This window comes from Helianthus annuus, chromosome 6 (genome assembly GCF_002127325.2).
Source record: "Helianthus annuus cultivar XRQ/B chromosome 6, HanXRQr2.0-SUNRISE, whole genome shotgun sequence".
Lineage (NCBI taxonomy): Eukaryota > Viridiplantae > Streptophyta > Magnoliopsida > Asterales > Asteraceae > Helianthus > Helianthus annuus.
In genome coordinates, this window is record NC_035438.2 from 70,012,920 (window position 1) to 70,032,277 (window position 19,358).

A 19,358-nucleotide genomic window follows, 5' to 3' on the forward strand; every position below is an offset into this window, starting at 1 on the left:
ATCCTATAACACTTAAAATGGGGATGTCTTGCATTTGTATCATAAAAGTTTGGCAATAAGGATTTTGTAATTCAATCTAACATTACAAACAGATGACTAAGTGGTGGACACAAAGGTCGTAGTGTATAATAAAGATGTGTTTGCCTTAAACGATACGTGTATCTTAGAAAGACATATATTATAACCAGATTCAGATGGCCACTGAGGTTATAGTATTAGAAGTTGACAATAGGCAAAATTAACTTGCGAGTTAAGAACACATCATGACAACTGATCTCAAATAAGTAAAGTTATTTGTAGTGACTAGACAAAGTCAAAAATAATGTTATGGATCCAACAACCTGAGGGTTTATTAGAGATCAAATTGTGGAATGAAACTAAAGCCCATGAAAAAGGGTATGTGAAGGAAACCTAACTTAGTTGACTAGAGATCCCAAGATCTAAGTTCAATAGGACAACTAACTCATATGCCTAAGGGTGGTCACTGTGGGGGCATAAATGATTTGCATAAGCTAGTATATATGGTTATACATACCCCCAAATTATAAAGGGGTTTTTAAATACGTCCTAGTCTATTCCTATGATATTCAGTGAGAAAGAGTGAGGCTAAGCATAATATGTGGTAAATGATTTGGATAAATCACGATAACCACAATGCTTTTAATGATCTAAGGAGAATCACCTATGTTCGAGAGAAGTGAGGTCGCTTCGCATGGAATTGAGGGCACAATTCCTAGATCTCTCGCAGAACTAGGAAAGTGTTCCACGACCATTATTGGACACAACTATGAGGAGATGACCCGACTAAGGAGAGTCTTGTGTGAATTGTATTGTCGTCTACAAAAACGGCAGACGAGTTCAAAGACATCGATGTCTACTCAGAGCTAGTGGGCTAAGTGCATTTCATGAGCGAAGGTTCAAAGGGTAGCACCTACCTATCGTATGCAAAACTCAACTGTCAAGGTTCCATTGGAAATTTTATGTGTTTTGAACGATTTCCATTCATGTGGGGGATTGTTGGAAATTTGGTGAATTGATATTTAATATATTTATACTTTAATGAAATTATAAATATTAATTAGAATCTTCATTGGTGAATAAAAGAGAAACTCTTAAGTAGAGCTTCTTGATGACATTTGATTAGTTTTATTAGAGTTTTTAAGTCTCTAATTAAGTGACTAATTAAGTGAAACCTTTCACTAATCCTTAACTCTTGTACAATCAGTAAGCCATGGGCTTCTTTTTGTTATATAAGAATATGGTATTGCTTGATACATGAATAATACTAGAAAAAGGATGAACACTTGAAGACCAACTAGAGAGAGGAGTACTCTATACTTGTTTTCCACCACCATCACATCCTTATTTGTTCCATAAGTTCAAACACTACAATTACCCGATGTAACCTCGGGCGCGTGAGCCATCTTCGGCAGTACATACTGCTTTGGCTGTTGTACCCTAGGAAACAGACGCGTCGTCTTTAGTAGAGGCGCGAAATCTGTTTTAAGGGAAGCGTGTTGAACACGTGCCTCAACCAAAATCGTCAACGTTTTAGTGTGCTCTTTGTTGCAGTCAATGAGTATTTTCAAGACTTAAGATGATGAATACTCGACTCTAGGATGCTATCAAATGCGCGTGAAAGACCCACCAGAGATGCGGCTTGAATCAAGATTGGTATATAAAATTATATTTTATATTCTTTTAGTTTAGTTATTGCAACCGGTATTGTACTATGATATTTCCTACGGAGAACGAGAGTCTCATTATTATATATTTTGTAATTATATTTTATAAAAAAAAATGAACCTAATTTTTACAGAAAATGCCCGTTCAATTTTCGGCTTGGTTTGGTTTGTAAAACGAACCAAGCACGAGCAAAGGTGAGCTTGGCTTGGCTCGGCTCAAATTATTTTTATAAATTATTATATACGCACACAAATATATATTATATTTATAGTTTTATATATACAACTATATCGGATTTTGACCCATTATATACAAATACGCAATTACATTTATACATATTTTACCAAAACCAGTTCAATAAAAAAATTAATATTAAATATAAAAGTAAAACCCTAAGCCGTCAAGCGATAGTCTTTCACCTTGTCCATTGCTTCATTGTCTCCCGCTCTCATCTTCAAACGATTGTCTCCTATAGTTTGCTCATTGACCACAGCCTCAACCTCATCATTGACCATGACATTGTCATTTGTAAAAAATAATATTATATGAAATATGGTTGCTTCTTAAGGTATAAAAATTTAACATTGTCATTATCTCTCTACAAATTTAAACCAGATGACACACTAGATAATAGAGTTATCCAAACACCATGAAATTTACTACTCAAAAAATACTCTTTTGATTTTCAGCTTTGTTTGATAAACGAGTCAATCGGCTCTCGACTGTGTTTATAAACGAGTCAAACACGAACAAAGGTTGACCCGGGTCTTGAACAACCATATATGTCTATGTCTGATTGGTATCTTCCACTTCAAACACAGCCCTACAAATCTCTCTTTACGCTAAAGACTGATTCTCACACCAAACAAGTCTGCAACTTTCTCACAACTGCTGACTGATTCTCCAAATTTAAATTTGGTAGGCCACACCATCATCATCCTCCATTTGCACTCCTGATTTCACTTCATGATTTAGTGTTGTGTTCATCCTGAAACACATTCTTCTGCTTGTTTCTTTGGGGGCCCTCTTCTCCACTCAGGACTTTATTGGTGAGAAATCAGTAAAGGTAATGGCTTTTCTTTTCCTTTCTTTTTTTCCTCATTTCTTGCTGTCTTGCATTTGGGTAGTTAATTTAGTTTTTTTTTTTAAATTTAATTTGTGGGTTTTTTATTTTTTGGATTTTGCTTGTTGGGTTTTTGATTTCTTTGATTTTGCTTCATGGGATTTTAAATTCTAGGGTTTGTATTGACCATTTGGAGATCTGAATTTGAGTTTATGCGTTTTCATCATCTTTATTGACTATTTAAAGTTTTTGCCTTTTGAGTGCTTTTCACTTTGTTTTTCATAAGTTGGCTTTCAAATTCAAATTGTAGATGCTTACCATACAGACTTATAATCTTGACATCTTCAGCATTTGAATCTCTACTTGAGGCATGTATTTTTTTATAATCTTTCAGTTCGTAAGTTAAATTCTAAATCTTTAATCTTGAATCTGGGTTCATTTGAAAATGCATTTCTGATCAACTGTATCTTTCTGGTAGAATCAAGAATTTGTTTTGATGCTGCCATTGAAGATGATTAAGCATAAAATCTGTTCATAGCTAGTGAATTTCAAGAATGGATAGAGGGATTCAACCTCCTTTGGTAAGTTGTTGATTTTTATTTTTAATTTTGGGAAAATTAAGTTCTTGATTATTTATTATGTATATAAACTTTTACCTCCCAAGATAATCTTGTTGATCATCTGTTTCCCTTTAAATCTTGTTGATTATAATGAAGGATTGAGGGATTTGATATGATAGGAACCTCTATACTTTAGTTCTAAATAAGTGAAGGATTGAGGGATTTGATATGATAGGAAAGTGTTGTTTTGATTTGATTGTAGGTCGATACAACAGCTTGCTTGTGTAGAGTAGATGCCGGTCTAAAAACCGTTGCCGGAGCAAAAAGATTCGTTCCCGGTTCAAAACTCTGTTTACAACCCGACATCAAACCATCAATTCACCCCACCAGACAAAAACCGCCCCGTGACAGAACCCGTAACCAATCCCCTCTCCTGCCAGGGCTGCCCGACGACCTCGCCATTGCATGTTTGACACGGGTCCCACGAATCGAGCACCGCAAGCTCCGTTTAGTTTGCAAAAGATGGTACCGTCTCTTGGCCGGAAACTACTTCTATTCTCTTCGAAAAAACATACAAATGGCTGAAGAATGGGTGTACGTTATGAAAAGAGACAAAAACCGAAAGATGACGTGGCATGGGTTCGACCCGTTGAACCACCTCTGGCAACCGCTGCCACCCGTGCCCAAAGAATACTCAGAAGCCTTAGGGTTCGGGTGTGCGGTTCTGAGCGGGTGTCACTTGTATATATTTGGTGGTAAAGATCCCGTAAAAGGTCCGATGAGACGAGTGGTGTATTATAGTGCGCGGACTAATAAATGGCACCGCGCTCCTGATATGCTTAGGAGACGACATTTCTTCGGGTCGTGTGTTATAAACAATTGTTTGTATGTAGCGGGTGGTGAGAATGAAGGCGCGCAACGGTCCCTAAGGTCGGTGGAGGTTTACGACCCGAATAAGAACCGCTGGTGTTTTGTTTCGGATATGAGTACCGCTATGGTGCCGTTTATAGGGGTGGTTTATGAAGGAAAGTGGTTCTTGAAGGGGCTCGGGCCACATAGACAAGTGGTTAGTGAAATGTACGAACCGGAAACGAATGTATGGACCCCGGTTCATGACGGGATGGTTTCGGGTTGGAGAAGCCCGAGCACTTGCGTAGACGGGAAACTTTACGCTTTGGAGTGTAAAGACGGGTGTAAAGTTAGGGTTTACGATGAGGAAACCGATTCTTGGAGTAAGCATATTGACAGCAAGATGCATATGGGGAACTCGAAGGGTTTTGAGGCTGCGGCATTGGTACCGTTAAACGGGAAACTTTGTATTATAAGAAACAATATGAGTATATCTTTGGTGAATGTTGGAAAAGACGGTGCAGCCGAGCATTTGTGGGAGACGCTAGCCGGAAAAGGGCAGTTGAAGACTTTGGTGTCGAGTTTGTGGTCGAGCTTGGCGGGACGGAACCATCTTAAGAGCCATATTGTTCATTGTCAAGTGCTTCAAGCATGATAGATCAACAATGGTGTAGGTTGTTTAGATGTTTGAACTCATAGACACACAGTTTGAATGTATTTTATTTATTTATTTATTTTTGTTTTTGAATGATTATATTGGGCAGGAGGGTTTTTTCTCATAGACACCTAGTGTTTGTAGTGATTTGTACTTTGATGCAACAAAGTACCTGCTTTTCGGTTTGGGTCAACCCGTAAACACTTTTTTTGTTATTTTTATAATAATGATAATCTAAATCTTCGGGGGAAAGATTTATGTGGTTGAGTGCGTTACAGTTGGTGTGACGAGTTTTCTGTTTGACCCGTTAAAGGTAAAACATTATTTCAAACTGACTCGTGGTCGAAATTGTCAGATCTGACAAGAGGGGATCCCTGGGTCAGAGCACATTGTTCCCTATGTGAAGTCCTCTTTTAACTCTATGATCTGTTTCTAAAATCTATGGTGTAAAGTTTTAGTTGTTGCAACAATCATATAAAAAAGCCATTAGGAAAAGAACAAAGGAGCAAGTCTTCAACTGTTTGGGACTTGTAACTATATTGCTTGGATTTTTGTTTTGAAACTAATGATTGACTCTTACAATTTCAAATTGGAATAATCACTTTTTAATGTTTAGGACTTGCAACTATATTGTCAAATTTCGAGCCGGGGTGTCTCATTAGAAGCAGTCTCTCTACTTTAAATGTGTTATTAGTGGGATTTACCGAGTATGATGATAATGATGAATTTTATTGTCAAATTTACACGCTCTTGCATGAAGTAATGTCGTTTACTAAAACGTAGTGATGGTTCACAACCTATAAAACGACTACTTTTGGGTCTATTTTGGGTAGTGTTTTCACAACATAGGATAGATGCCCGTTCTTGACTATTTTTGAATGTCCGATAAGACTTCAAGAGGACCATGAAAATACTTGAAACCTATAATCGATGTGTTACTTAAGCAAAATGACAAAATATTTTTACAATATTCTAACTTTGTTTAATAAAGTGATAAAGTAGAATGTGCTTTTAATGACTTTCGACCCTTTTGTCACGTTTCTTCTCTATTTAGATTTATTTAGCTTTGTTTAATTAAGCCATGTTTCTTTCAGTTTGCAATATTTCAATACAAAGGGATCTCAAGTTATATAGACAGGTGACAAAATTAACTGGTTGGGTAGTGGGTCAAACATATAACTTTAGGTACAAATTAGAAAAGGTAGGGTAGGGTAGGATGACCCATAATGCCTTTTATTTAACAAATATGGTTTTTTCATAAATAATAATGTGTGGGTAGACCTTACACTTTATACAACTATTATAGCTTATGTTAAAAATCATTAGTTATCAAGTTATGAAAATTGACATTATATATTATTTAGTGGTTATATTTAAGTCAGATTTGGTGAATTTCACACCTAAATGACTACAACTAGAAATTGTTATTTATATAGAAAACAATTAGGGTTGTCCAAACAGCTCGACGCTCGCTCTAAGCCGTTAAATCTTTCACTCGGAAAGTTTGCCCATCACTTTATTGTCTACCGGTCTCACCCTAAGTCAATTGTCTCCCGCTTTCACTGTCATCGTTCTCTACAGTCTGCTCATCGCATCATCGGCCACAATCTTAGCCTCACTATTGGCTACAACATTGTCATTCATCAAGAGTATTATTATATGAAATGCGGCTGTTTTTTAGGATATAAAAACTTTAGATCCAACATTGTCACTGACTCGCTGTCTTTCTATACAAATTTAAACCAGATGACACAGTAAATAGTAGAGTTGTTCAAATCACTAGCTGCTAGCTCGACGCTCGCTCATAAGAAACTTTTTTTTCACATTTAAACCGGATTTGACATGATACACAACCCTACATCTAAATAAAAACTTTTTTTAACCATATCCGTTGTTTTAACTAACTATACAACACAATTAAATAACTTTAAAACTTCTGTTAGGATCTGAGCTTGGATTGATGTGTTTTATGTTTGATTTAAGATGAAAGATGAACAAGTAATGCAGCGGAATATAAATGGAAACAAACTTTGCACCCAATCAAACAGGAGAATTGCTTTCAACACACATTTTCAACAAAGAACCGAATGATTGAATTTATTTCAATAACGATTACAATGTATGCATGTAACAAACTCCCCCTCGGCCTGAGCTCACAGTGATTGTTCATACAGGAAGAAAAGTGGTGAAGAGCTAATAGAACAGTACAGGATACTGTTCTATTTATAGGCACGCCCAAACCACTGAAGCATCTTAGCTGATGTCACCATGAAAGTGACATCTAACCTCCTAACAAATTCTAACAACTGATCTAATACAAACACTGCTATGCTAACAACTGTTTTATAGTACATGACATAATAAAAGCTAAACTACTGCTTTATCCTTCCACTGTTGTGACTCCAGCAGTACTTGATAACTTCAGTAGTGCTTGACCCATAGCAGTAGATTGATCAGCAGGGCTTTAGTCTTTAACAACCTTTAACTTGGTTAGTAGTTGTAATCAGCAGATGTTGTAAAGGATCAGTGGATGGAGGTCATCAGATGTTGAAACCACTTTCAAGGGGAGAGAATGAAAACATAACTTCTGCTTATTTTGGATCCACTGCTCTGATCCAGTTTTGGCTTTAATTATCTGTTCCTCTGATAGGATTCAATCCCAACAATCTCCCCTGGAATAGATAATGCCAAAACCCTTCATTATTGTGGAACTTTATTGCCTCATCAACAGTTCCCTTATTTGCCCTTTGAGTTGTAACTCAAAATCTAAGGCATCTGTATCATCTTCATCCCTGCAAAGTGAAAGATCAAGGAGATCCTGCAGATCTTCAACACTCAGGCCAAGTGCTTGTTCCCTTGAAAATTTCTTCACTTCTCCACTAAACTTGATCACAGTCAGTAAATGGGTCTGTTTGTCAGTTTTCCACTTTAGCACCTTTGAGTCTGGTGGGTTTCTTGTGAGATTTTTATTAGATGAGGAGTTTGGAGATGCTGGCCTGGTGATGATTGACTGAGCAGTGCTTTGAGCTTGAGCAAGTTCAGGAATATCAGCCATCATCTGTTTGTAAACCATCTTTATCACTTCATTACCAGCAGCTATTTCTTCTGCTGTTTCTGCATCCATCTGTTTTTGCCTTCTTCTTTGATGAAGAAAGGCACCAGCTGGAGCAATGGCTCTTCTGATTTGCAGCTTTTGTGGTCTTGTTGAAACCTCTGCTTCAAGATAGTCAGGTTTTTGTGGAATCCTTGGATCTTTCTTCCTTAGTTCCTCCAACTTTTTGTAAGTGGCCCTGACTTTGTCTTCTTTCCACCTTGACACTTGATTTTTAGACCCAAAATCAGCAGTGACTAATTCCTCTTTCATTCTCTTCAGCTCAAGTGCCTTATCAGGTACATTCTTTTTGTATTTTGCCCAATCAGGTGGAGTTTGCTTTACCTTTTTCTTGATCATTTCTTGTATCCTGGCTGTTTCACTTTCCAGCTCAGGAATGGTCCATTCTTTGTACATGTATTTTTCTCCCTTATATGTCTTGCAAGTCATGATATTATCAATGTAGTCCTTTCTTAGGGATTCATCTGCTCTTTCTGATATTTGCTGACATACATTCTTTGCAAACTGCTCCAAAGATCTGACTTGTGTGAGCAGAAATTGATAATGCCTTTGAATTTCTTTGTAAGACTTTCCTTGGGAATTTTTCTTGGAGATATCCTCTGCCTATTGTGCCTTAACTTTCAAGTATTTTTCAATGTTGTTAGGCCTGGGATATCCTTCAACAGATTGCAAATCCTTTTAGCAGGGTCATCCTCAAAGTAGAAGGATTTGATTTCTTCTCTGACAGCCATAAGCTCTAGAGGATATTGGACACCTGCAGGAGTAATGTCAGTGATTGGCTTTTGAACTTGGGCTGAAGAGAGAGGAACAGGGTCAAGTATAGTAACAAGTGACAAAGATTGTGAAGATGTTGGTGGTGGTGAAGGATCATCATCTTTCAGAATTAACCTTCTCCTTTTAGGTTGAGGAGAGGCTGATGATGTTTTGGGTGGTTCAGTGGTGGTGATTTGAGTAGTAGTTATTGTAGTGGAAGTGATTGAAGTGGGAGGTTGCTGACTAACAGTTGTTGAAATAACTGGTGTTTCAACCACTATTGCCATTACAACTGATGATGTGTCCTCAGCTGTCTTCTGCTTTTTGGCAGGAGGTGATGGTGGTGATGGTAGTTTTGGTGGGGCAGTGGTTGAAATGGGAGCAGTTGTTGTGGTTGAATTGGTGGTTTTTGGTTTAACAACTGCTGAAACCACTAAAGTACCAACAGTTGTTGATACAGTAGGTGTTACAGCAGCTGTTTGGGTGGAAGATTGATGTGTGAGATTTTTGGTAGGTTTAGGAGTTTGCTTTGTGGGTCTGGATGGTGTGTATTTGGGTTCTCTCACTTTTCTAGTGGAATTCTTTCTTTTTGGCTCAGGATTTTTAACATCCTTTGGCTCAGAAATACCCTGCTCATTCAGCTCCATAAATGCTATTTTCTCCTGTTCCCACTTGGCTTTATCCTTAGCCTTTCTATCCCTTTTCAACTCTGCTATTGCATCAACAATGGCATTAGTGGTAACATCAATCTTTTTGGACCCATCTGGCAAAGGGATGTCTTTGAGCATACTGTCTTTTTGTGGCTCAATGTACAGGCCATCTTCATATCCCTTCTTCTTCCACTGCTTGATTTTCTCCCCCTTTTTGGCATTATCTGGTGGTGGTTTATCCACAAAGATAACAGTGGGAGGAGCAGTGTCAGTGGTGTTAAGTATGTGGGCCTTTATAGCCTTGAAATCAGCTTGGGTATCTTTAAACCTTGACTCCATGAGATTTCTGAACTTTTGGATTTGAATCTCATGCTGCTGATCAGCTAATTCTCTTTGTTGTTGGAGCAGTGGTTGAAACAAACTCCACAGCTCATTTGCTGAAGGAGTAGATGATGGAGCAGCTGTTGGAGTTGGTGCAGTAGTGGATGGTACCTTTTGAACTTTCAACACCTGTTGCAGCAAGTCTTTGATTTCTGCAATAGATGTATCCAGTTTGTCAATTATATCCGTCAATTCTCAGTACATTAAACCATCACCCAACTTAATGGGATCATCTGATTTCCCACTTACAATGGTTGTAACAGTGGTTGACTCAGGGAGTGTACTCTAGAAATCATCCACTGATGCCCCTTTGTCTTGGGACTGGGGACTTCTTCCTTCAAATTGAGAGACACTTTTTAGTGAACCAGTGAAGACTGGATACACAAGTGTTCCCATAGAAGAAATTGCCTTCAAGGAAGTCTTATTGATGTAACCACTGTCCAAATGCAAACCAGTGGGTTCAGCACTTGTAGTGGCTGCTTCACTTGAACTACCACCAAGAGTTACTTGTAACTCAAGGGGTGTAACCTCCTCAGGCGTTGTTGGTGGGTTAGCAATGACTGAAACATCAGACCCAGTCACTTGTTGAGGTATGTTCTCATTGACGGGTGAGTGAGAAGGACTGGTTTGTGCCCGGTTCAAATCAAGAGCATCCAACAATATTTTTGTTTGTGGAGGAATTGTGGAGGTGAGGTTAGGTGTAGAAAGTGAATTGGCCCCGGGCTGTGGGTTGTGGATGATGGAAGCAAGTGATTCCAGAGCATCATATTATGGTGTCCCTATTGTTACAACCTGTTCTTTTTGAGAAGAAGCAGGATGAGTTTCAGACATGGGTTGAGATCTTTCTACCAACTGCTGTGAGGAAGTAGCAGTAGTGGTTTCTTGTGACTTTTGTGTTGTCACTGGCAGTTGCTCTGGGATCTCATCTTCCAGAGTTGTCGTTTTTGTAGGTTTGGGGGGCTTTTGTGTTTTCTTTTGTCTTGGCTTTTTGGTGATTTTAGGTGTGGTTTTCACAGCAGTTGTTTTGCTGCTGTGATCATCTAGAGCAGTGGGCTCAGCAGCAGATACATGAGGAGCAATGGTAGCTGCTAAATTCTGCTCCGGCACCTCTGCTTTTGTTTTGCAATGTGTTGAAAGTCTTGTAAAAGTTTCAGTTGTTAAGCTGTTTATTTGACAATTGTCACCTTGTTGGATCACATGAGCATCATCCTTACCAAATTTCTTTTGAAAATAATAACTTAGAAATCTTGGAAATAATAAGAAGGATTTTGCAGAAACATTTTTAACCAAGTCATCAAAGATTTCCTGGGAATAGTTAAAATTTTCATTTTGTAAAATAGCATATCCCAGGTATTGAATCTTTAATGGTATTTCATTAAAAACAGTTGTTTTATTTGAAACACACATCAAGAGGGTATGGAATAAAAATCTTGTTGCAGGAGGAAAGTTACCTTTTTGTAAGGTATCCCTCTTCATTTGTTCTGCATACCCCCTTTCAAGAAAATCAGTTAGATATTCGTTTTTAGGGAAAAGATTTTTACCTTGCTAATCATTAAGTTTGAATACCTCTGAAATGGATTGTGGTGTGATTTTGACTATTTTACCCATTAGGGAGGAATTGATGGCTATGATGCCTTCTCCTTGAGTTTCAAGAGTAGCATTTTTCCAAAATTCTCTCTGGGTTTTCAGATAAATCGGAGCATCTGTTGTCAACAAAGTTTTGTACTTTGAAGATGACATAGTGTCAATGATGGAATCGTAGATATCGATGGTATCGGGTTTTGTGAGGAGACCCAGATAGTTGTGGGGAGCTTTGTATGGGATTTCAATGGGTGTGGTAGCCATTTGATTGGCCTTTTTGGAAGTTGATTTTGAAGTGGATTTTGCAGATGAAGAAGACTTTGATTTTGTCATGGTGAAGACGAAGAAGAAGAACGATGAATGATTTAGGAGAGATGGATGATAACTGCTTTGAGAAAGGAAATTTTTGTGAATTCGATTTGACAGTAAAACCCTGTTTGGGGATGTTGAGAAGGGTTTTATAAAGGAAAAAGTGAATGCTGACGTGGCAGCAGTTACAAAAGATCTGACCGCTATGTACTGTCCACGTGCCAACCCCTGATGAAATGAAGGACAAGTGTTTTTATGAAAACCACTGATGGAACAAGATCAGTGGTTGTAACGGTAACAATGAAAGCAGTGGGTGATTTTTACTATCAGTAGATAGCATATCAGTGGATAAAAACAAACACTGATTTTAGACAACAGTGCTTATCAAGGAAATGAGAGAACAGGGGTTGATTTTCAGCAGTGGACAGATTTTTTAAGCAGGATAGATGTTTGAACAAAACAATGGTTATGGCAGACTTTTAAGGATTTAATGAAAAATTCATTTGTAGCTATTTTTAAGGATGGATTTTTGATTTTCTGAAAACATTTTAATCCTTTTATTCATAGAAAAACAGGATTTTACCTGTTATTCCATGTTTAGCATGCCAATCCTAGAGATCAAGCTTTCAAAGGTGGATGTGTCTAATGCTTTGGTTAGCACATCTGCCAGCTGATCTTTAGTTGGAACATGGTACAGAGAAATCAAACCTTTTTCATAGCAGTCCTTCACAAAGTGATGTCTGATATCAATGTGTTTGGTGGTTGAATGGGAAACTGGATTTTTGATAATATTTTCTGCTGCCTGACTGTCCAACATGAGAGGAGTCTTTAGGGCAGTGATACCAAAACCCAGCAACTGATTTTGAAGCCAAAGCAGTTGGGCTGTACAGCTTGTAGCAGCTATATACTCTGCCCCAGCAGTGGATGTGGAAACAGCTGCTTGCTTTTTGCTTTGCCAAGACACTAAGCAACTGCCTAGGAATTGGCACCCTCCTGAAGTGGACTTCCTTGTCTTGTCACATCCAGCAAAGTCACTATCTGAGAAACCTGAAAGCTCAATTTTACCACCAGCTGGATACCAGATACCAAGTGTGGGAGCACCTTTTAGGTATCTGAATATCCTTTTTACAGCAATAAGGTTTGACTTTCTAGGGGCTGATTGGGATCTAGCACAACACATGTTGCAAACATGATGTCTGGCCTAGATGCAGTTAGGTACAATAAAGACCCAATCATGCGTCTATATAAAGTTTAATCTACCAAATCATCCTTTTCATCAGACATGACTATTTTATTTGTTGCAATGGGTGTTCTGCATGGCTTACAATCATCCATCTCAAATTTCTTCAAAAGTTCTTTGGCATATTTGCCTTGATGGATAAAAGTGCCATTTTGCAGTTGCCTTACCTGGAGACTAAGAAAGCACTGGAGTTCACCCATTGCACTCATTTCAAACTCAGCTGTCATGAGTTTTCTAAACTCTTCACACATTTTGTTACATGTGCTTCCAAAAATGATGTCATCCACATAAATTTGGACAATCATCAAATCTTTTCCTCTCCATTTTAGAAACAGTGTTTTATTTATTTTACCTCTTGTGAAACCAATGGAAAGTAAAAAGGTGGAAAGAGTTTAATACCAGACCCTTGGTGCTTGTTTCAAGCCATACAAAGCTTTATTTAGCTTGTAGACATGATTTGGATTAAATGGATCCTCAAAGCCTAGAGGTTGACATACATATACCTCTTCTTGAATCTTACCATAGAGGAATGCACATTTGATATCTATTTGATACACCTTGATGTTGTGGTTGACAGCAAAGGCCAGGAATAATCTGATAGCTTCAAGTCTTGCTACAGGGGTAAATGTTTCATCATAGTCAATGCCCTCTTCCTGTCTGAACCCTTGAACCACAAGTCTGGCTTTATTCTTGACAACAATACTCCTTTCATCAGTTTTATTTTTGAAGACCCATTTTGTGCCAATAGTACTTACACCCTCTGGCAATGGTACAAGCTCCCAAACTTGTTGTCTTCTAAACTGTTGGAGCTCCTCTTGCATGGCTTCTACCCAGTTGTTGTCTTTTAATGCCTCTTGGTACTTGACTGGCTGATGGAGAGATAAGAAACCAGCAAAAAGATAAATGTTTTGGGATTGACTTCTTGTGAGCACCCCTTCATTGATGTTGCCAATGATTTGGCAGGTGGATGAGATTTCAAGAAGATAAGATCTCCTTGGTATGGAACAATGGCATTAAGTGGGGAAGGCTACAGATGTGAATCATCTGAGCTAACCACTGCTGGTGACTTTGATGATCCAACAGTGGCTTCAAAAGGTGGTGGAATAGGAGGTAATGGTGTGGACACATACTGACTTTTATCCACTGTTTGAGGACTTTTGTCAACAGTGTTTGATGATGTGGAAGCAGGAATTGATGGGCTACTTTGGACAACAACTGTTGAGGTAGCAGTGGTTGAACTTTGACAGTTGTTTTGAACATCTGCTGCTCTTCCACTTGATGCAGACTTTTGTTGTGGAATGATGATTTCATATCCATAGTCTGAAGATGAATTTTCTGATGGACCTGCATTGTTAGACTTGACAACAACACTTTCAAATGTGAATTTATCAAGATCAAATAAATCTGCAGGATTTGCTGGGATTTTCATTGATGAAAGTTCATTGAACTTAACATTCAAAGTCTCTTCCACTGTCTTAGTCCTTGTGTTAAACACTTTGTAGGCCTTAGCAGTGGTTGAGTATCCCAGATGATAACCACAATCAATTTTGGCTGCAAACTATGAGATAGAATCTTTTAAGTTTAAAATGAAGCATGGGCAGCCAAAAACTTTGAAATATGAAATTAATGGCTTTATTTTATACAGCAGTTCATAGGCAGTCTTTTGATGCCTAGGGTTGATTAAAACTCTAGTTTGGACATAGCAAGCAGTGTTTACTACTTCTGCCCAACAAGTTAATGGCAAACCTGAATCTGCAAACATGGTTCTGGCAGCCTCTATCAATGTTCTGTTCTTCCTTTCCACAACCCCATTTTGTTCTGGTGTTCTAGGAATGCTGTACTGCCTTACAATTCCTTTTGACACACAGAAATCATCTAGCTCCTTATTTCTGAACTCTGTGCCATTGTCACTCCTAAAGATTTTCACTGGAAGGTCAAACTGCTTTTCAACCTGTTTCACAAAGTCTTGCAGAATACATGCAGTCTCATCTTTTGAGTGTAAAAAGTAAGTCCATGTAAACCTAGAAAAGTCATCAACAATAACTAAACAATATCTCTTTTTCTTGAGATTCATGACTTTAACTGGGCCAAACAAATCCATATGAAGCATTTGCAAACATTTGGTTGTCTTGGACTCATCAATTGATTTGTATGAGCTTTTATGTTGTTTTCCTTTTAGGCAGGAAACACAATGCTCAGGACAGGTGAACAGTTTTTGAGGTAAACCTCTTACTAACCCCTGTTTTGAGATGACAGTGATTGTCTTGAGATTTGTGTGCCCCAGTCTGCTGTGCCATAATCCTGTCTCTTTGTTTGAGGCAGCTGAGAACAGACATGCATCAGTTCGGGGGCTCTCTTTTGACATATCAACTACGTAAACATTACCACTTCTTTAAGCAACAAGTTTGGTTTTTCCAGTTTTTATTATTGCTTCAATCTTTTCAACCATTTCTGGTCCAACAATCCTACAACAATCCTTTGTGAAGAATGAGCTATAGCCCTTATCACTCATTTGTGAGACACTCAGGAGGTTGAATTTTAGATTGTCTATCAGATTGACATTTTCAAATTTTACATTACCAGACCCCAGAACTTTCCTTTACTATTATTACCAAAGGACATATCACCCCCTCCATGGATTTTGAAATCTTTGAGTAGGGCTTTACATCCTGTCATGTGCCTGGAGCCTCCACTATCTACATACTAAAGGCTATCTAAGCATGCAGAAGCTCCTTGCATATGAAGTAAAAGGATTAGTTCATTAGGGCCTCCAAAGCCAATAAGGCTTTGGATGGAGTCTCAACAGTGTCTGGGATGAGTTCAGGTGGATGGACAGTGGTTAGCTCAGGGGTTTGAACATTTTTGGGAATGTTTGTCTCTAACCACTGTTGGGGGTCTTGACCAATCACCTGCTGATAACCAAAAGGATACATGTTCACTCTTGGTTTAGAAGGCCTTTTGTAAACCTCATAAACATGTGGGATCCTTTGGTATGATGGTTGTCCCTTACCTCTTCTGTATTGATTTGCAGGGGGTGCATCAGTCACCTGAAAATTTCTTTTGACAGATGTTTGGTTCAGCTGTTTTGTGACAGCTGTTTGAACTGGCACAAACAATGGTTGATTTTTGGTGAATTTGACAGATGATGTTGATGAGCTCAAGGATGTGTTTTGCAGTGTACTCATTCTTTTTTACATCAAAGTTTTTGAGATACATTCTTGAGTTTTGTGGTTTGTTTTACCATAGATGGTGCAGCTCTCAGCAGATTCAATTACACGATCATATGCTTTTAGATGAAAACAATCTTTTGTTAGATGATTCTTCTTTGCATAGAAATCACAAAACAGGTTTTTGATCTTTTCCCTTTTCTTCCTCTTTTCAGATTCCTTAGCAACAGAGTTTTGAACCACTATTGGGATATCTTTGAGAGGAATGACTTTTGCCTTGGGAGCTTTTACACCATCAGTGGTTATGAAATCCATTGGTTTGAAGTTGTCAAGGATGCCACACTCATCAGACCATGTGGGTTTAAATTGGTATTTCTCAATTTCCTCAAAAGTTGAGGACCCCACAGATCTTTCCAGAGTTATTTTGTTACCAAGTTTGTCAGTTATTTTAACCTATTGGCCATCCTTGTTTGAGGGAATAACTTCAACAGTGGATTGAATAGATTCTTTTAAAGCATTGTTTTCAATTTCATCATGTTTTCTAAAACCAACACCAAATTTCACATTGCTTTTGATCTGTTTTTCAAGCATGACCTCATAACCTTTGCAAGACTCCACCCATTTCTCACAAGTGACTTGGGTGGATTCCAAATCCTTTTTGCAAACTTGATATTTTTCTATCATAGTTTGAAGTTGATTCTTGGTTATGCTCTGCTCTTCTTTGAGACTGCAGATTTCTTTATCCTTTTCAGCCAATTTGTTTTTAAGTTCTTTTAAAGACTTTTCAAATTTGACTTCATCATTCAATACTCTATCCCTAAGGTTTTCATTCACCTCTTTAATGTTAGCAAATGCTATTATGCATTTGTCTGAACACATATTTTCAAGAACCTGAGATGATACCTTAGCTGCAGCCATCATGGCACAATCACAAGTATGCTCTTCCTCATCAATCACCTTCTCTTCCTTCACACCATGCTTCTTCTCTTCTTCTTCTTTGGACCAGGGGTCATTAAGTGGTTCAATCAGGGGTTCTAAACTTTCTTCCAGCAGTAGTTCACCAGCAACAGCAGTAACCACTGCTTCAGCAACTTCATCCACTGTTTCAGCACTTGTTTGCTCTTTTTCAGCATCCAGCTCTTTTGGTACTGACTCTAATGCCATAAGACAAAATTCATCATTAGAAGCATCATTAGTAGCATAGAGTGCAAAATTTTCATCACCTAGCTCATCAGGTAAGCTGCTCCAGTCAACAAAACCTTGAGTGAAAAAGCTTTGCTGATCTGGTTGAACCACTGCCGGTGGTGCAACTTGTTGTGGTGCAACTGATTGCACTTGTACCTGAGGTACAGGAGCCTGGACATACTGAATTCGAGGGACAGTGGTTTGAACATAATGCACAGGAACAGGGTTTGCATAATGAGCAGTGTTTACATGGGCAGCAGGGGTATAATGTGAATAGTGCACGGTGCTTTGATTTTGTGGCCTAGGGTTTGAGCTGGGATGAGTAACAATTGGACCAGTGGTTTGACTCCTACATTCCCTAGCCTTGATCTTAGATTTATCCAACCCCACTTTTAAATTCCCATGTAACCCTGAGAATTTTCTCCCTGCCCTTTTATAAAATTTGCTTGTTCTTACACTAAGCAAAGCCAACTGATGCAAAATGTCCATTTCTTCAAGATCAGTTGGATCAAAGTGCTGTAAGTCATTTAGTTCAAAGCTCAAGTTATCTGACATCTGGTTTTCACAATTAGCAGTAAAAGCACAATTTGCAGAGTGAGAATCAGAGTTATTAAAGTTTCCACCAGCAGTTATATCAATAAAATGATCATAATTCTGATCCTTACTACTGCTACCAGATTCTTCCTGACAAAAAGAGCTGTGCTGCCAAATGAATAATCATCGGCAACTTTACCAAACTCTTGCAACTTCTTTTTCTGGTTTAACTCCCTTTCATAGGTCAGGAGTCTACCATGAAGTTGGGTCAGGGTCAGATCTTTGAACTCAACAGAGTTTCTAGTTACAAAAGCAATTATATCCCATTTTTCAGGTAGTGATCTAAGGAACCTGCTATTTTGTGTAGAATTAGCAAATACAACCTTGACAAGCCTTAGCTCACTAATAACACAACTGAATTGCTCAAACTGTTGAGTCAATGATTCACCCTTAATATGACAAAAGGTTTCATACTGTTGATTCAGAATTTCCCTGTTATTTTCAATTACTTCTTCAGTTCCCCCAAATTGTTCCTTAAGTGCATCCCATAATTCCTTGGCACTGTTACAGTGTAACAGCCCAGCATAAATTTCATTGGGTAATGCAGATGCAATGATGCTAAATGCTTTGGCATCAAGTTCGAACTTTTGAAAATCAATTTCAGTATAGTTTTCAGGTTTTTTAGGTTCGAACTTCTTTGTATCCTCAGCACTTGGCACCATGGGAACATGTGGTCCAAAAACAACAGATCTCCAACATCCAGTATTCTGTTGAGCAAGGATGTGACCCATCCTTCTCTCCCAGATGTTGTATTCATTACGTTTAAGCATGGATGGTTTGAAAAGTGAACCGATGTTATTCTTATCATCTTGTGATTGTGACGTCATCCTGGTTGTTTTACATGCACTGATTAATCAACTTTTGATGGTGATTAAACCTTGCTCTGTTTTTCAACGAAACGACACTATCAGTATCAACGATTGTGAGCTGAACTATTTATGTCAAAATGATTGTTAAATCAAATTTGACTGTCCGAGCTCTGATACCAATTGTTAGGATCTGAGTTTGGATTGATTGTGTTTTATGTTTGATTTAAGATGAAAGATGAACAAGTAATGCAGCGGAATATAAATGGAAACAAACTTTGCACACAATCAAACAGGAGAATTGCTTTCAACACACATTTTCAACAAAGAACCGAATGATTGAATTTATTTCAATAACTATTACAATACATGCATGTAACAAACTCCCCCTCAGCATGAGCTCATTGTGATTGTTCGTACAGGAAGAAAAGTGGTGAAGAGCTAACAGAACAGTACAGGGTACTGTTCTATTTATAGGCACGCCCAAACCACTGAAGCATCTTGGCTGACCTCACCATGAAAGTGACATCTAACCTCCTAACAAACTCTAACAACTGATCTAATACAAACACTGCTATGCTAACAACTGTTTTATAATACATTACATAATAAAAGCTAAACTACTGCTTTATCCTTCCACTGTTGTGACTCCAGCAGTACTTGATAACTTCAGCAGTGCTTGACCCATAGCAGTAGATTGATCAGCAGGGCTTTAGTCTTTAACAGCCTTTAACTTGGTTAGTAGTTGTAATCAGTAGATGTTGTAA

General features: G+C 38.2%; 1 protein-coding gene across 3 annotated transcripts; it reads left to right on the forward strand.

Annotated features, from left to right (window-relative positions):
• Positions 1 to 2,463: 2,463 nt before the first annotated feature.
• Positions 2,464 to 4,939, forward strand: LOC110865615 (F-box/kelch-repeat protein At1g55270). Of its 3 annotated transcripts, none has more exons than XM_035974826.1 (4): positions 2,464 to 2,752; positions 3,060 to 3,146; positions 3,228 to 3,330; positions 3,572 to 4,939. In XM_035974826.1, the coding sequence occupies exons 3-4, from the start codon at positions 3,304 to 3,306 to the stop codon at positions 4,811 to 4,813; spliced, it is 1,269 nt and encodes a 422-aa protein (XP_035830719.1). In that variant the 5' UTR covers positions 2,464 to 2,752; positions 3,060 to 3,146; positions 3,228 to 3,303; the 3' UTR covers positions 4,814 to 4,939. The 3 variants fall into 3 exon arrangements, with proteins under 3 accessions (XP_035830719.1, XP_021970625.1, XP_021970624.1); XM_022114933.2 differs by having other exon boundaries at positions 3,060 to 3,117; XM_022114932.2 differs by lacking the exon at positions 3,060 to 3,146 and having other exon boundaries at positions 2,465 to 2,752.
• Positions 4,940 to 19,358: the final 14,419 nt, after the last annotated feature.

Excerpts from the sequence above, each read along its gene's own strand:
- LOC110865615 (XM_035974826.1), top strand. The coding sequence starts at position 3,304 with ATGGATAGAGGGATTCAACCTCCTTTG. Across the intron at positions 3,331-3,571 it reads GAGGGATTCAACCTCCTTTG|GTCGATACAACAGCTTGCTT; the intron begins GTAAGTTGTTGA and ends ATTTGATTGTAG.